Source organism: Lynx rufus, unplaced genomic scaffold (genome assembly GCF_022079265.1).
Source record: "Lynx rufus isolate CCGP_SWC_20201006 ecotype Redwood Valley unplaced genomic scaffold, mLynRuf1.p SCAF_20, whole genome shotgun sequence".
Lineage (NCBI taxonomy): Eukaryota > Metazoa > Chordata > Mammalia > Carnivora > Felidae > Lynx > Lynx rufus.
Genome location: NW_025814835.1, coordinates 2,508,409 through 2,526,671, shown reverse-complemented (window position 1 = coordinate 2,526,671; position 18,263 = coordinate 2,508,409). Strand labels below are relative to the sequence as shown.

Below are 18,263 nucleotides of genomic sequence, written 5' to 3'. Positions count from 1 at the left end.
GCAGGAGGGTAGACTCGAGTGCGCATTGAATCCCGAAACAGCCTGTGTCAACATACGCTGTTGGAACGCACACGTGCCTGAATTCTGACCCGGGCGGCCCGCCTTGGAGCGAGACGGAGACAGAGCCACATGCCGTGGGCCTTCCGGGCTGCGGGGGGCAAGAACACCTTCTTTCTGTCTCTTTTTTTTTTATGCTTATTCATTTTTGAGAGAGAGCGAGAGCAGGGGGGTAGGGCAGAGACAGAGAGAATCCCAGGCAGGCTCCATGCCGTCAGGGTGAAGCCAGGCACGGGGCTCGAACTCACAAGCTGTGAAACCGTGACCTGAGCTGAAGTCACGTGCTCCACTGGCTGAGTCCCCCAGGCGCCCCGAGGCCTCCTTCTCACCGTCGGAGGCTGTAGGGCACCAGCATCACCCTCAGCAGTTTCTGGGACTTCTAACTGTGTTTGTGTTGTCCACGGGATTCTGCCTTCTGCCTTCACCATTAACCTTTGCATGAAACTATATGACTTTGACAGAGACCAGAATTCTTTTCGCCGACAGAAAGGTGCTGACGCTCATCTGACGGGGTTCTGCGTACCCTGAGGATTAGGGTGACGGGGACGGAACATCCAGTGGGGCTGTGCCACACCTCCAAACTTAGACCATGTAAGTCTAAGTGATCTAAAAATAAATAACATTTAGGGGCGCCTGGGTGGCGCAGTCGGTTAAGCGTCCGACTTCAGCCAGGTCACGATCTCGCGGTCCGTGAGTTCGAGCCCCGCGTCGGGCTCTGGGCTGACGGCTCGGAGCCTGGAGCCTGTTTCCGATTCTGTGTCTCCCTCTCTCTCTGCCCCTCCCCCGTTCATGCTCTGTCTCTCTCTGTCCCCAAAATAAATAAAAACGTTGAAAAAAAAATTTAAAAATAAATAACATTTCAAATGTGGCTCTTGGGTCGTGCTAGCCGCACATCACGTGCTTCTGGGCCACACGCGTCTGAGAGACAGTTGAACGTTCCATTGTCAGGGTCGGGAGGAATCCTTTACAGGGGTGTATGTGTGTGTGTGTGTGTGTGTGTGTGTGTGAGACAGAGATGCAGAGACAGAGACCAGGACTGACAGAGAACGAGCTCTGAGGTGCTGCTGAGGGTAAGGCACAGTGGAAGTCTCTACCTCGCTGTCTAAGAATTTACTAGATGTTGTCTAGGTGTGTCCGTGTTTCAGACCATCAGACTATTTGGTACGTGCCTGTAAGGAAACACCTTCTGCTTTTCAGTTCCCCAGGCTTTCATTTTCTTTTGTTTTTTATTAATATTTTTTTAACGTTTATTCACTTTTTGAGAGGCAGAGAGAGTGTGTGGGCAAGGCAGGAGCAGAGAGAGAGGGAGACACAGAATCCGAAGCGGGCTCCAGGCTGTGAGCTGTCAGCACAGAGCCCGACGCGGGGCTCGAACCCACGGACCGAGAGATCATGACCTGAGCCGAAGTCGGATGCCCAACCGACTGAGCCACCCAGGCACCCCTTCACTTCCTGAAGATTTTAAACATACGATTAACACAAGAATTATCTGGGTTCTCAAAGTTTCCTTTAGGTGATGTGCCTCGAAACTAGACATTATGCATTTATGGCTCTAACAATTGCCAACGCACTGCAGTCAAATCAGGAAGGGAAGCATTTCCGGGTGAATTCCGTGCTCAGTCAGTCTCACGAGGCTGCTGGCTGGAGCCTGGGCAGCTGCAGGGAGTACAAGCGCCCGGCCCGGGGCTCGCAGGCTGGCGACCCCGGGCGACCCCGGGCGACCTGGAGCTGGCGGTGGGAGGGGTGCACTGGCCACACTCACCCGCAGCGCCAGGGAGAGAGGGGGCCCGGGGACACACATCCACGAGCAGAGCCGGCCCAGGTCAGGACCCTGTTGAACTTGACTTCCATGTGGGGAGGAGAGAGGGTTAGCTGGAACCAATGATGGTTTCAAACAGAACTCCTTCTCACCCTTGAGGATGGTACAGCCAGAACGGAATGTTCCAAACAGGCGGGGCAACCTAACAGCATCCATCCCATACCTGGGACGAGAACTTGCTGGACCCAGGGCCCCACGGAGGCGTGGCCTTGAGGAACCAGCCAGCAGGCGGGCAAGGTCTGGCCCTCGCACAGCGGGGATGTCGATGGTTTCAAAGGAAACGCACTTTCCCGTCAGAGGGAAAGACGGTCGGCACGTTGCTGGGTATATTTGTACATCTGCAAACTGGTGCCTCTTTTCTCAGGGCATCCTTCGAATGTTCTCTGGAGAGTCTCATCAAGGAAGTGGGTTTTAATGATCATTAAATACGCGAATGAACTTTTCAGGGATGTGAACGGCCCCGGAGAGGCAACGTGCACGGGCTGGTGGTTCCTGCCTGGCATGCGCTCGGCTTTGAACAACAGCCCAGATAATCCATTTAATTGGAAATACCAAACTACGAAGTTACTCCCCACGGTAAAACTTAGATGTGAATGTTTGCAAGCTCTCAGATTTTGTTTTTCAGTGTGGTCTATTTTTCCTTAGGCTGATTAAACAGAAACCTCCAGAAACATGGCCAGGCACCTGTGGAGAAAGTGTGTGAGGCCAGATACAACCACGAGGAGAAGTCCAGGCCACCCCCAGATGAAAGGAGGTTTTCAGGACTGTTGTGCTTGGCTAGGATTTCAACATTTTAACTCATCACTTGATTTCACTCATTTTGGAAAAAGGAGAAAATATGTCAACGCAGACTACTGGTTGTCTTTATTTTTCACATTTCCAGTAGGAATGATTCTAACGAGTGACACCCTCTACTTTCACGGGAGAAGAAAGAAATCAGGGGATTTTAAGGGCTCCTTTTTTTAAAGTTCATTCCCAAGGAAACTGATGTCAGTGTTCAAAAACAGAAACAGACAGGCAAAACGGACAAAGCTGAGAATTCAGATGTTAAGAAACAGTTCAAGGGCACTGGAAATCCTAATTCCTTAAGGTAGGTAGGAAATTGGGAAACGGGGAAATGCAGGGTCCCACGCCGAGTGGGATACAAACCCAGGGCAGCCTAAGCAACATACATGGTCTCTGGCTGGAGTGCCTGAGGTGTATGGACCCTAACCTCAGGGCCCGTCATCTGTGGACCCTCTGCTCAGGGCCCGTGGCATAAAGACCACGTCCCAAGTGCCCGTCATGTACGGACCCTCTGCTCGGGGCCTGTTGCATACGCAGTTCCTCCCAAGGAACAGTTGGTCTGACACCTATTCAAGCCGACGAAAGGTAAGGAATCCTTGTAGTAGCCAGTGAGCCAAATGTCTCCTCTCCCTGTGCAGGTGTCCTGCCAGGTTCCCCTGGGCCATCAGCCAGGTGCAGCCTCCCGGAGGCAGGGGAGTCTATTTTTAGCTTGTGGAACCAGTTTTCCAGGAGCCTCTGTGTGAGGGGGAGGGGCCTGCTGAGAACCCTGTGAGTCTGGCCTGGAGCCGGGAGGGGGGGGGTGGTTTCAGCAGCAAACGTGGGTGCCCTCTGGCTCATCCAGGGCCGCTGGGACATTTTGGTTCTACCAAGTCACCTTGCTAGACAGGGAGCGACTGATAAAGAGCTGATAAGTTAGTGAGCTGGCGCTATCTGGAAATCAAATTCTACCATGAGTCTTAAAAACATGGGGAATCAAAGGCAAAATAGGGGTTTCTTCATTTCTGGGAACGGGAAGGAATCATGGAAACGTTCTGTTCCCGTGGTTCCTCCCGGGGCTGGGGTCTTTGTCCCTCACACTCACCATGGGGTGTTCTGCTCTGTGCCGGGGCCACGGGCACAGGGCTGTCAGCCACCTTGCTACACGGCTGTGCGTCCCGCCCCAGCGGTTACCAGCAACGCCAGGGTGGAAAGGGGGGCCTTTCCTTTCACCTTTGGAGAAACTCCAGGGTAATTCCTTCCGTACGCTCCTCCCTCCTGCATCCGACACATCCTCTTTAGGAGGAGAGAGAAGCCAGTAAGAAGGCACAAGGTGCTGAGTCACGGGCAGAAACCCGAGAGCTGGAGACTGGAAGGTCCCGGCAGGAAGCGACTACGTCTCCTTCCCCAGCGCTGGACAGAGGGCCTGGCCGGACCAGGAAGCTGTGCAAACAACCAATGCCAAAACCCTCGTGCACGGCACGATGCGGGAGGTGAGGGGTGGACAGGCCAGGGTTTGGGGGGGAAAGGAAGGGACTCTGCCTTGCAGCTGCCCCCCACTAACAGGTCAGCCCAGCACCCTGCCACGACAGAAGCTTTCCTTCCACTCTCCCGCGAGTCAAAACACGCCTCACAGGATGACATGCAGAAACACACAGAATGGGCAACAGTATGGCAGGAGCTCGTGTACTTGTTTTCTGTCCTGGTACAAGTTTACGTGCCGTGTAACATCTCTGGCACTCGCTCTGAACGGTATCAAACATTTTCTATCCAGTTACAAAACAGTATTTTTACAAAGAGCTTTTACACCTAACAACCACCTGCAGAACCAGTGTCCATAAATTTCCAATGTTGCAAACCACCCAAACGTTACACATCAGATGTCAGGAGACAAGAGCCTCAAGTATAGGCTTTACTGCTGCTCAACAACCTTCTTAGGTAGAATTAACAAATTAAGACCACGTCTCTGGGTTTTATGAGGTCCAACGACAGGAAAGAAACTGAGAGCCACAGAGTGGCATTTAGAACCGGAGTCGCAAATCTGTCCCTACCAGACTTGCGCTCCCGCGGCCCTGACAGGCCAGAGCTCTGCCTAGGGCCCCTCTCCACTTTCACCTCTGGGGGAGACTCTGCCCTGGGTCAGAGGGCACCCCGGCCCCCGAATCTCCAGGCTCCACGGTAACCCGGCACAGAGCTCAACCCCTCTGCCCATTATGACAACGAGATTATCACTAGAATGGTTTGACCTTTAAAAATTAACAAGTCAGTCCCCGTTCAGTATTTACTGGAATCGTTGAAGTATTCATAAAATTTTCCCCTTTCGGCGGGAAAGGGAGGATTCCGAACCCATAGCAACGTCACAGGCACGTAACTCCCTTCCCGTTCACCTTGGGCCTGAAATCGTGAGTCAAGAAACTAGATGATGCTGTTTGCAACTTCAGTTGAGGTAAAACATGGGCAAGAACAGGGAGTTCTCACTCATTCCTATGCAGGGGAAGACCTGAAAGCAAATCCCGGAACATGTCGCAGCCGGCTGATACAGAAATGGGGTCCAAGCACCTAGCAGGAAGGACCCAGTGCTGCTGGGTGGGTTGTTATCATATAAGGACTATGCTACGCAACACGACGAGGGGGTGGGCCTCCACTCAGTTCGGTCCCATGTGGCGCTGGGGGCGCCCCGGCCTCAGTGCCAGGACGTTGTGAACTGCCATCTGTCTGTGGCTGTAACACGTGTCAGGTTCCGTGGAGTTAGGCACCAAGGACAAGGAGTGATTTCCCTTGCCTGCCCCCCCCGAGTCAGGGGAGATTCAGCACGTCTCACCCCATGTCAGCCCCCTTTCCTCATCCGAAATGACCCTTTGGTGGTGGAGAAAAAGCCCCGGCCAGAGCGTGAGGCCACCAGGAGCCTGGTGGGTGGCAGACGTCGTGCGGGACATACAGAGGAGACTCCTTCGGACTCCCTGGAAGGAATCGGACCATTTTTATTGGCCCTTTCCCCTCTGGCGCGTCTGTACTTTCCAAGGGCGGTACGGCGATGGTGTGGGACGGGAGGGAGGGGGGTGTCACTGGCAAGGTGGTGGGCCTGGGGTCCCGGCGGAGGCGTGCGGGGTTCGGTCTGTCTGCCCTAGAGGTTTCTAAGGTAGGGGGTAACAGTCCACCAGCTGTACCAGGAGCCCTGGCAGCCACCGTGTGCATCGGGAGGGTCGTGTTTAAGGACAAAACCAAACGCTGTTGGAGGGATGCCTGAGCCCGGCTCACTTCTTACCTTGTGGCCCTTCTCGGCGTTTAACTCCCGCTTTCCCGCGTGGTTTCCCATCCTGAGCCGGTGCGCTGGTCAGAAGCTAGAAGAAAAACAGAAGGCGTTAGCCTTAAGGCTGGGACTCTCAAAGTTTCCAATCCAAGCAACAGTCCTGTGACACGTGCTCTGCTCTGCCCATTTCTGAAAGGAGAAAACGAAAACCCCCAAACTTGAGGCACAGGAAGCCTCACCAGCGGGTGCCTCTGTTGGCCCCCGATCCCAAGCCAAACACTGGGAAGTGGGGCCCCTGCCCGTACCCACACTCTGTTCAGTCTCCAAGACTCTCCAGTGTGTTCTCATCTGTAGACAAAGAACCCGGGTCGAGAACACTCGTGGATGGTGTCGACCCGGCGACCCACACACACTTGGGGGTCACGCCTCCCCCCACCCCAGGCGTGGTGAGACGCACTGACAGGCAGAACAGGGCAACCCTCCTGAAAATGAGAGACGGTCCACTCGGGCTCACTGTTTGGGGAATCACGTGAGCACAGAAACCGCAAGATCAGACCAAGGACTGCTTATCAGACAAGTATCCCAAGAATTTGCAGCATTTGCAAGGAAGATAAAGTTGGATTAAAAAAAAAAAACTCAGTTCCTCATTTGTATTTTGAACATAAACTTCAGCAGCAAATTCATGATTTTCCCCCCCAAAAGGATCAACACTGCAGAATGTAGCCAAACCCACTCTACACCAATTGTGTTTCCACCTTCACCCTTGGACGTGCACCGACCACCAGGACCACTCACTCCGTCGCTGTGAACCATCAATGGGCCGCAGGTGCTGGTATTTAGGGGCAGTTCCGAAATGTAACTTTCCACGAGGAACCCTTTTTAACGACTATGAGAGAACCGACTCCCTGCTGAACGTGAAACAGCTTTCCTTGAAAGGTAACAAAACGAACTGTCTTCTGAAAACGGGAAGGATTTCTAAAACGTTACACATGCCTGGATGAAAGGCAAGAGTTGCCCCCCCAAAAGGTACTCCTCAGGAAAAAGGGGAATTAATCGCTTAAGATCTGAATTTTTCGAAAGCCTCCCATAGCTCTGCATGCCTCTCAGTGACCCTGAAGGATGCCCTTGCCTTTGTCCACAGGACCCCAACTGAGGGCAGGATGGGTGAGAAAGGGATTTTCGAGCATCACCTCCCAGGGTGTGTGTGAGTACGTGAGCCGTTACACAGCAGAGACCGGAAACAGCCAACCACGTGTGGACAGAACACCCTTCCCACCTCACGCTTTGTAAATAGAAACTGGGGCGGGCGATCCCATTTCCAGTGACGGCCCCGGGAAGAGAAAGATTCGGTGACGTGGCAATAATGAGTTCTGGCAAATCACAGACACAGCTCTGGCAGTGAGAAAACACCATAAACTTACAGGATTCAGGTGAATTCCTCATTTTTGATGCATGAGAGTGAAAGAAACCTCCAATATTTAAAAATACATGCTTTAAAAAAGTTGTTTAATGTTTATTTAGTTTTGAGAGACAGAGAGAGACAGAGCATGAGTGGGGATGGGGCAGAGAGGGAGACACAGAATCTGAAGCAGGTTCCAGGCTCCGAGCTGTCAGCACAGAGCCCGATGTGGGGCTTGAACCCACGAACTGAAGCCGGAGTTGGATGCTCAACCGACTGAGCCACCCAGGTGCCCCTATAAATGCATGCTTTTAAAGATGCAAGTTTACCTTTGCGGATAATTTCAGCCTCCGGTGTGATTCTGTCATCTCTGTACTCATTCATTTAAATTGGATCACCACAGAACCCTCACGGGGAAAATGGAGGTTTGGGCACAGATAGTACTTTACTCAATACGGGGAGAACTCGTTTTTGTCATCTGGGAGTCTGCGCAGTCGTCAGGGAACGTGAGTGGGTGTTCTCCCAGGAGACCTGGGTCTGAATGTGGATGTGAAGCAGCTGTTACTCTGAGGTTTGATTTCTCTTGGATTCCACGCAGGGTTTTAACTGAATACTGAGAACTTGAAAGATGAAGAGAGGACACAGAATAACAACGCATTACACACTTGTGGATCTCCCACTCTGTTTTAGAAATAAGAATTGACTACTCAAAACTAAACGCAGGCAGTAACAAATATTGTTCAAAGTCCATGATACCCAAAGCAATCTACACACTGAATGTAATCCCTATCAAAACACCAAAGCATTTTTCACAGAACTAGAACAAACAATCCTAAAATTTACATGGAACCACAAAAGACTCTGAAGAGCCAAAGCAATCTTGAAGAAGAAGAACAAAACTAAAGGTATCACAATCCCAGATTTCAAGATATGCCACAAAGCTGCAGTAAACAAAACAGTATGGTACTGGCACAAAAACAGACACATAGATCAATGGAACAGAATAGAGATCCCAGAAATAAAACCACGATGATATGATCAATTAATCGTGACAAAGGAAGCAAGAATATGTAATGGGAAAAAGACAGTCTCTTCGATAAATGGTGTTGAGAAAACTGGACAGCTAGATGCACAAGAATGAAACTGGACCACTTTCATACACCAACACAAACATAAACTCAAAATGAATTAAAGACCTAAATGCGAGACCTGAAACCACACAAATCTTAGAAGAGAACATAGGCAGTAATTTCTCTGACATCTGCCATAGCACCACATTTGTCTCCTATGGCAAGGAAAACAAAAGCAAAACTAAACTCTTGGAACTACATTAAAACAAAAAGCTTCTGAACATCAAAGGAAAGAATCAATAACACTAGAAGACGACCTATAGAATACATTTGCAAATGACATATCTGACAAAGGGTTAGTATCTAAAATATGTAAAGTAGTGATACAACTCAACACCAAAAGAACAAATAATCCAGTGCAGAAATGGGCAGAAGACATGAATAGACACTTTTCCAAAGAAGACATCCAGATGGCTAACAGACACATGAAAAGATGCTCAGCGTCACTCATCATCAGGGAAATACCAAACAAACCCACAATGAGATATCACCTCACACCTGTCAGAACGGCTAAAACAAACAAACAAAACAAGAAATAACAAGTGTTGGCAAGGATGCAGAGAAAGAGGATCTCTTTTGCACTGCTGGTGGGAATGCAAACTGGTGAAGCCACTGTGGAGAACAGTGTGGAGGTTCCTCAAAAACTTAAAAATAGAACTACTCTATAATCCCGCAATCGTACTACTGGGTATTTACCCAAAGAATATGAAAACGCTATTTTGAAGGTATACAAGCCCCCATGTTTACTGCATTATTTACAATAGCCCACGTGTCCATTGATACATGAATGAATAAAGAAGATTTAGTGTGTGTGTGCGTGTGTGTGTGCACGTACAGTGGAATATTAACCATAAAAAAGAATGAAATATTGCCATTTGCAACCATGTGGATGGGACTAGAGAGTATTATGCTAAATGAAATAAGTCAGTCAGAGAAAGACAAATACCATATGATTTCACTCAGGTGTGGAATTCGAGAAACAAAACAAAGCAACAAAGGAAAAAAAAAAGAGAGAAACAGACCAAGAAACAGACTCTTTCTACAGAGAACACACTGATGGGCACCAGAGGGGAGGTGGGGGGTGGGTGGGTGAAACAGGTGAAGGGGAAAAAATGAAACACAGGCAAAAGGAGTAACTTGAAGTCGACAACTTGGACTTCCGGGGTCGTCTTCTGTCTGAACGTAACGAGCGATGCTCCGTGTTCTCACCGGGGCAGGTCTCCAACCCGGCGCCCTGCTCCCCAGCCCCTACCCCCTGGTGCCCACTGCCTCCCTCACCGTCGCCCTGGCTGGCATTTGGGCAACTCCGGAGAGATGTTCCGTCCTTCCAGAAGACAAAGTTCTAAGGATTTAACCTCGACACACACACCGCGGCTGAAACCCAGTGACCGATCTCTCCCCAGCTGCAAAAGTAATGCTTTTTCCAAGCTGGTCTGTCCTGATCAAAACTTCATCACACTTCCAAGCAAAACTTCAGGCTGTACTTGGGAATCCCATTCCCGAAATATTTAATCAATATTCAGAAAGCTCAAGACCACCGGACCCGGGATAGACGGAAGTAACGCAAGTCCGGGTGAGACTTTTGAAGGCGTACAAAAACCAGGTAGCTCTGACTGGCCTCTCGGATTCACGGAAGGAGAACTTACTTTATATGTATCATTTCGAGCGTGCAGATTCCAGCCCTAAATGCGCAACATGCAAACTGGGCGGGGAGAGAAAGACCGGGGATACCAGTGACAAGCAGCATCCGATCTTCTCAGCCTTCCAAGGCACCTGTGGTGCTTGAGGGGCGTCTCGTAGGACCGCGGGCAAACCACGGCGTGCCCACGAGTGACGGGCACCGGCTCCCTTCGGTTGAACTGTGCCGTTGAGAGCTGGGAGGGGGCGCCGCAGAAGGATGGGGTGGCGGCCCGACCGCCACGGGGGCCTCCCGAACCCGCCGTGGACACAGGTGGGACACTGGCAGGGCGTCTTTGGGCCACGTCATTTTTGCCATTAAGTGACTCGAGAGAGCAGGATTCTGGCAAATGTGTGGGGTGCTGCAAGGAAGCCCGCGGAGTGTGAGGCATCGCGGGTAATTCATCAAGCTTCTTGTACAACAGTGACAAGAGGGAGGTGGGGGAGGGGAGGGCGAATGGCCTCTCTGGCTGTGGCCGGCTGCCACCCTCTCCTTAGAGGGAAGTCCAGGTCCAGAGGACACTCCTGGTCAGCGCCGGGGGTTTCTGGAACTTTCCATAATGCCCGCACGTTTACCCACACTGGTGTGAGCTGGGGGGGGGGCAGGGGGAGCTAGAAGTGAGCATAAGCCTCACACGTGAGTGATCCAGTCTTACTGGAAAGCAACCCATCCGTTGGGCCTTCGTGGTTTATAGTTCACCCCTCGTGCGGCCGGGACCCATGGCACCTCGGGCCACCCTGAAGGCACCCACGGGGACCAAATCTCCGGGGGGTGTCTGGGTGCACCTGCACAGGAGGCTGACGTGCGCAGGGATGCGGAGGCGGAGACACCACACTTCCAGCTGCTCTCACTCTGTGAAGGGCACACGCGGCAGGTCGGAGCCGGGCTCCGGGGCAGGCTGTGCTGGGCGACGTGGGGCAGCTGGCTCCACCTCTCTGGGCCTCAGCTTCCTTTCAAGTGGAGGGAAGAAAAGCCCTCTCACTGCCCAGTGGTGAGAACGAGGCACCCCGTGGGGGGCTCTAGGCACCCTGGCTTCCGTCCCTCCATCCCTCCATCCTCCCAGCAGGTGCATGGGAGCACGTGCTGGGGGGTAAACAGCTGCAGCCACCATCGCTGACTGCGTGTGTACCGCAGAGACCTTTCCAGGGGCTCCCACAGGCGGGGGCATCCCCTCAGGCTGACAAGGTCAAGGGAAGGGAAGGGGGCAGGGACAGCAGCGGCCCTTGAGAAGCCCGGAAGCGACACCACACAAGGAGCCCGTAAGGAGAGCTCCCCGAACCACAGAGCAGCCCAGCATGGCAAGTTAACTGAGCACTTCTGATGGTTCGAGACCGTAGTCACCACGCAAGCGACAAAGGAGACCGCGAGCAGGGGACTCCAGAGACAGTGGTTCCACTACGGAAGAGCCTTCAGAAACAGAAACGCTAACTGGCTGTGTCTGAGGCACCGCCACGTGCGTTTTTACAGGCAACGGGCTAACGTTACTGTGACACAGAGAAGGTCTCGATACCGGTCTTCCCAGAAATCACCCAGACCCTCTTACGTGCACCCAAACCTCCCAGAATGCGGGGACTGAGCTGGAGCTGCCCGCGAAGCTGGGAGCGGCGGTGCGGGGTCAGGGTGACGTGGGGAGCTGGTCTGCTACTGTCCCTCACGGTGCCTTTGGGCTCAAGGCATCCGCCTTGTAGGTTACGCAATTACAGGAAGAGCCCCGTAAGCTTTGTTCCCATTTCACAGCTGAGAAAGTGAAGTTCAGAAGACTGAATCTAGATTTGAGGGTACCGTGCTTTTAGGAAAGTATTTTCAGTAAAACTAGGAATTGTTTTAACATAAATATGTCTTATGTGGAATAAACCATTGCAGTAGGTCTAAGCATCGTACATTTCTAAATTATTAATTGGTGCAACAAAAGTAAGACCTTACTCTAGCAAGTAGCCTTGAAAACAATACGAACTTGCAGGAACCCATTCCTTTAAACACCTGTATGGGGGGCGGGGTACACACGTTTAACAACGGGAAGGGCAGAGGCTTTCTTAAATCCCTACCGGGTATCTTACAAGAATAACTGGTGAGAAGTACACGTGAGAAACTATTTGGGTTTTAATTCCCTGCCTGCCAATAGTTGTTATCTGTAGAGCTTCCTTAGCAAGTTTGATCTCTCTCGGCTTCTGGTTTTCCCTTGGGATCGGACACCTGTAGCACCGTGCTGTGGAGGGTTCAGTAACGCGATGGACCGACAGCCACGGCCCTGACCAGACATCAGGAAGAGAACCGCCCTCTCCCCCTCTTACAGAATGGCTGGTATGTCCACATAAGGTGCCGAATGCAGAGTGAGACAGACAGGGAGTTAATTAGGACCCCAAAGAGCCTATCTTCCACACATGTCTTAACTGGAAAAGTTCAACTTTCCTGTAATAACATTTTTTTAAAATAAATAATTGCTTCGTGATCAGTGTCGAGCCAGGTGATGTGCCTTTGTCATCGGTCCCGGGTGCGACTGTTCACGTGTGCTGTTTCAGAGCAATGTTTTCCCCGTCCTGGGTGCACTTGCGGGAGTGTGGGCGGGGCCAGTAAGAAGTGCAGTGGCAGGGCACTGGGGGTGCCGGGAGGGACGAGCTGGGGTCTGCACTGACCACAGAGACGGGTCCAGACGTAGAGCCCACAGTGAATTTGCTAAAATCTACCCCCTAGGATCCCTGAGAGTCATTGCCAGCCGAGAGGAGCATTAACATGTACTCAGAGCAGCAGGATGTAAAATCCCACCGGGCTGGGAACTTCTGCTTTCTTTCATTTTTTAAATCACGAAGGCAACGTTTTCACAAGTCCATGTACTTTGTCGTTAACCATTGACGGGATTTTTGCTTTTTACTAGACTTTAAAAGGTCAACAGACTTCACTGTCACTACTACGGTTCCTACTTCATCTGGGTCCTGGGTCCGAACGGCCCCCGCACCTCGTTACTGGGGGCCAGTAGCCAGTACCCAGGAGATGCCCTGTGGACACCTGCCGTGGGGCGGGGATCTGGGTCCTCGGGACGGAGCGTGTCAATCACGAGTATTGGAATCACCAGGTGCTCGTGAGTGTGCTGCTGGATTCTGGAGGTGGTCTGACTATACATTCTAGAAGAATGCAAAGTAGGAGGAGGATTGTGGATTTGCACAGAAGTGGTCTATTTGACCTCTGACTCGTGGGTTGAACATGGAGAGGAAAACTGTAGAATTTAGACTGATAGGGTGTAGTCAGGGTAGCCCGGAAACGGCGTAACCCCAATAAAGGTAGTAAGACAGGAGGCTGTGAAACTGTCAAAGGGGCATCATCACTTCCTTTTTGGGATCGCGAACCACAGATAGAAGGACCCCCAGGAGAGCTGCAGTCTGACCCTCCCAAGGGAAGCACCCTCGCCGTATCTGCCCTGCGCGGGGAGACCGCTAACCTCAGAGATCGCAGCATTTCCCGACACCGTCCGCCCCAGTGGTGAGCGGGGCTCCAAACGCTCGTCAGTCACACGTGACGTGTCCGTCAATACGGCAAACTGAACACGAAGAGGGAGTCGCCAGCCGTCCCGTCCACCCCGGGGAAGGCCACACACCCTTGGTGAAATGCACCCAAAGCAAACAGGGTCTCCTTTGATTTTCTTCAATTGAAAGGTCTAAAGGTTTCCTAGTCAGGAGGGGTAGCGTTTTAAGGATTTTGAGCCATGTCACAAAAGGAGACGTGGGAGGAAGGGAGGGTCTTCTTAAGTTCAGAAGCTCGTTGTTCAGGATGAAAGCAGCGTTGAGGGATGACAGACTCGGAGTCTGGGCCCCTGGTTGGCTGCGACCTGGCCCCCCGGCCTTGAGCAACTCACCTAACCTCAGCCTCGGCCCCCACTTGTAAAGGGGGTGGTGACACCTGCCTGACCCACCTGAGCAGGCGGCTGTGAGGTTCGGGTAACACAGCCGCACCGTGACACGTGCAGGGAGCGGGAACGCGGGACTGTCTCCGCAGTAGACAGCGCTGGGCAAAGACGCTGAAAAGGATTTGCGAGCCGTCGTCTCGGAAACCAAGCCGCGGTCAAAACCCTCGGATTCGACCCACGGGCACCGGTGAGCAGCCGCGACGCGGGCTCCGGGCTGGGCGTCCTCAAGCTCACGCCGGAGCGGCCGCGCTCTCTGTGGTGCAATTTTGAGCCTGGGGACAAAGGCGTGAGGCTGAGCCGGGCTGTTCCACACTCTGCACGTCCGCACCAGGCTCCGTCACGGCAAACGGGCGCGTGCAGATCTGCGGCGTGAGCAGCACGGGGAGGTGAACACAGGGGGCATCTGGAAGTTGGGGGTTCTTTCCAGCACGTTGGGAAACGAGGTAGGGAGGACGCCAAGAGCACTTCCGAAGGCCACTCGCGGGCTAGACCTCAAGGCGGGCGTGGGGGTCCGGCAGCGAACAGCAGGTGACGTGCTCGTCAACCGCGGGAAAGCTTACGGGAGCCGAGGTGAGAACGGGGAGTCTGAAGCAATGTCCGGGGCAAGCACTTGAACGATTCGTACAGCAGAGATGAGAGCAGGCGTCTGGACGCTGGTGTGTGTTCGAACACACAGGCCCCAGGAGAAAGGAGGCAGGGAGGCCGAGGGAGGCTGACCGGGCTCGGTTTGAGTTTCCGACTCAACGGCACGCGGGCCTCGGAATGGCCCGGTGACGCCCCCGTTTTCTCCCATTTCGTGTCATTGGAGGGAGAGTCCTCAGCGGTCCGGACCCCCTTCCCCCTCCCCTCCTGGCTGATGACTGGGTCTCGCCCCACGAGGCCCCTCCCTGGCCTGCTGCTGCGCACAGAGAAAAAAGTCTCCGTGCACAAACAGGCGGTAGGAAGCTGGCCTTGCTCCATATCACAAGTCACGTTGAGACGGGCCTTGCCGACGCGTGGGGAGAGGATCGGATCGGGGCACCCCCTTCCCCCGGCAGGTGGGAAGTCTGGAGACCCCGCAGCACCGCTGGCCCGACTCCGTCACCACAAGCGAATGCTGGGCCTCGCTGCCCCTGTGAGGCTCTGTGTCAGGCAGGCAGCACACAAGCTGTCCCAGCCAGGGGCCCAGCACCGGGACGAGGCAGGCGGGGGTTCAGAGCGGAGGTATCTAGAGCCTGAGTAACAGGGGTGGGCAGGGCATGCCCTTTCTTGCAGACGCTCCCCGCCTGGCGCTGAGGGTTCTGGCCCACATGGCTCCAAACGCATAAACCTGGGACGGTGAATGTTACTTCCCGGAGGTGCTTGGAAACAACTGGTTAATATTTTACAGGCACTGAAGATACAAACCCTGGGTCAGAGGATAATCCACCCCCGCAGGGGCCTTGCCTTCCGGGACCGGCCCACGGGCGTCCCCCTCCTCGGCCCCCGCGGGGAGTCATGTGTGCGACGTCATCACAGGGGTGTTAGGCCACACGGCCCAGGGCGCCGGCCATCAGCCACACCTGCCCGGTCACCAGAGATCCGGGGGTGCCTCGTGACCCGGGGCACTGTCAGCGGCAGTGAGAAGAAACTCAGACGCTCTGGGCATTGCTCAGAGGCCGGGCCAGTGATCAAACGACAGAACGGTGTGTGTTCGACTCAGTGCATCTCAACCCACCTCCACGACGACTCATGCATTCCTTGACATGAGGCATGATGGCTCATGATCATTAAGCACAGGGAGGAAATGCGCCTGCTCGGGCAGTAGGTTTCTGTGTGGCCTGGGGCCAAAAGAGCATAGTCTGAGTCTTAGCTAAGATAAAGCTGTGTTTCGGATCCTAGAACTGTTGATCTAAAACCTCCAGATCCAAATCACCAACCCCTAAGTGGTCCCGCAGAGACAGCAGATCTCACTGGCACCTTATCTTCACACAGGCACGCAGCACAGTACTGAGTGACTTCTTTCCAGAACCTTCCAGATTGCAATCAGGGAAAAGAATGCTATGCCTGGTCACCAACCCACCATGGCCTGCAGGAGACCCGGCTCGGAGCCGTCTAGTGGGCCCGAGGCTCACCCGGGCGTGCCACAAGTTACTGGGTGAGTCTGCACTTCTCGAGACGCAATGGAGAGATCCAGGACGCTGCAGGGTGGTAATCGTATTTATAGAAACGGCGGGAAGACGCGTCGCGGGAGAGCAGGACGCAGCGACGGGGCTGTGGGTTTGGATCCAGGAGGCCGACAGCAGCCGTCATGACGGGGTGACGACGTGACAGGTGCTAGATGGACGTGTCAACGGTGTGGCTTCTTTGTGCTCCCCCTGCGCTGAGGGGGGGCTCTAACTGAGCTCCCGGTTTACAGAAGATGAGCCTCTGACGGTCCCTGAGTTCCGGCTCAAGCTCGGCCTCGAATGGACCCGGGCACCTGGGCACGGCCCCCAATTTCCTCTGAGAAAGGATTTCTCCATGCATTGAGTCTTGGCTTCATTAAGGACCAAAGCTCCATCCAAAGGTCAGAGGGGGCCCCTCTTCCTCCATTTCAGGCCTTTTAACGTATGCTCTCCTGGTACAAAACACATTAGCTACAACTTCACAAAGCCTTCCTTCCTCACCTCCTTCTGCCTAAAAACCACCGCAAAGCAACGGTAAATAATGAAGCTTGACACGACCACATCATGCAATGAAGTCTCTTTTCAAGCTGTTCCTGAAAAACGGCACTTAAAGGAATAATTACAGGGGCGCCTGGGGGGCTCAGTCAGTTGAGTCTCTGACTCTTGGTTTCAGCTCAGGTCACGATCTCCAGGTTCGTGGGTTTGAGTCCCGCCTTGGGCTCTGTGCCGACAGCCAGGAGCCTGCTTCAGATTCGTGTCTCCCTCTCCCTCTGCCCCTCACCCACTCATGCTGTCTCTCTCAAAAAGAAATAAACTTAAAAAAAAATAAAGGAATAATTACATAACAGGCAATCAAGAGTGCAGGAAGCATATTGTGAACACAAGATTGCCGGAAGCTTGCATTTTGAACTTGAGCTTTTGAAGCAGTTTCTGCGCAGCATTTGGTTTCTAAGTGGTACCTTGAAGGCGTAGGAAGATCGATATCCTTTCAGAAGGCACTGATTTATTACTACCAGGTTGAGGCCTTATGATTTTCTTGTTCCATCAAAATCAAGATCGTCTGGGATGGCCTTTTGTAGGCTATAAAGTGCTTCCCTGGTGAACTGCTATAATACTATCATGAGGGGTCTTAACCCTTCATACTCCATACAAACCGCAGCATTTCTTACTTGACCCGCATCCCAGATTCAGATGAAGGGCGGGGACATCCAAAGGCAGAGGGGAACTAGCTCACTTGAAAGAGCAAAGGAGCGGGACGTGTGGGAGAAAACAGGCTTGGGGCAGAAAACCCGGATTCTAACACCACCTGCCCGTGGCAGTGAGGCGGCCGTGGACGGGCCCCCTGGCCTCTCTGGGCCCCGTTTGCTGTGTTTCTGGAGAAACAAGGGGCTGGACAAGGCTGGCTCCAGACTCGGCAGCCGCTCATGGCGTTCAGATTCCACCAGGGCTGAGCACAGACTTCGCACTCCCTCTGTCTTTACAACTGGAGCGTTTCCTGACAAGGTTTAGGCAAAGCCGCCCACGCTGTGTCCGACTGCTGACGACAGCTGGCTTCTTGAAGCCAGAGGCCAAGTCCAGGACGAGATGCTATGAAAACTCACGACGCGAGCGTCTCCTTGGTGCTCGGTGCCAGAAGGAGCATCGGAGGAGCAGGGCGAAAAGAGCTGGCCTGCGTCACGTGCCCACACGAGCGTGTACTCGCCCGTGCACGCCCATGCACGGTGCGTCTGTGCTGTGTCTCTCCCTCTTCTGAGATCTGGGGAGGTAGGAGGACACAGACGTGTTGTCCCGCCGGTCACTTTGAAGGCAGATCCTCAGACCTCACCTAACCTACTTGTGCCTGAGACCCTTCTAGAGCGAGACAGGGTCCGCCTGGGAAAGAAAACCCCACAGGCTGTCGGAGGCCAGTTTCAGAGGCACATTGCTACCTTCCCAACACCACAACGGTGACCAGGACGTCGTAGGCACTCGAAGCTGTCCCCTCTCAATCACACGTGCACATGCCCATTTACACGTGCACACACACACACATACACGGCACACGTGTGTTTGGAGACCCGTCGTCGGTCTGTGGCATCCCACGGAACCGGAGCAACCTGTGAACCGTGGGGAGGCCCGGGGGGTAGGAGCGGCCGGGAGGTCCG

The 18,263-nt window shown here is 53.4% G+C and overlaps 1 protein-coding gene across 23 annotated transcripts in view; it reads right to left on the bottom strand.

The window, feature by feature from the left end:
- MBP (myelin basic protein) overlaps positions 1-18,263 on the bottom strand; it is a 117,227-nt gene that overhangs the window by 86,448 nt on the left and 12,516 nt on the right. For 20 of the 23 annotated variants that reach the window (XM_047086271.1, XM_047086272.1, XM_047086273.1 and 17 more), the window contains exon 2: positions 5,904-5,979. In XM_047086271.1, coding sequence (XP_046942227.1) covers positions 5,904-5,979 — 76 coding nt within the window. Of the gene's footprint in view, positions 1-5,903; positions 5,980-7,616; positions 7,642-13,999; positions 14,024-18,263 lie in introns of those variants that run through there. The other 3 variants (XM_047086281.1, XM_047086292.1, XM_047086279.1) reach the window with 3 other exon arrangements.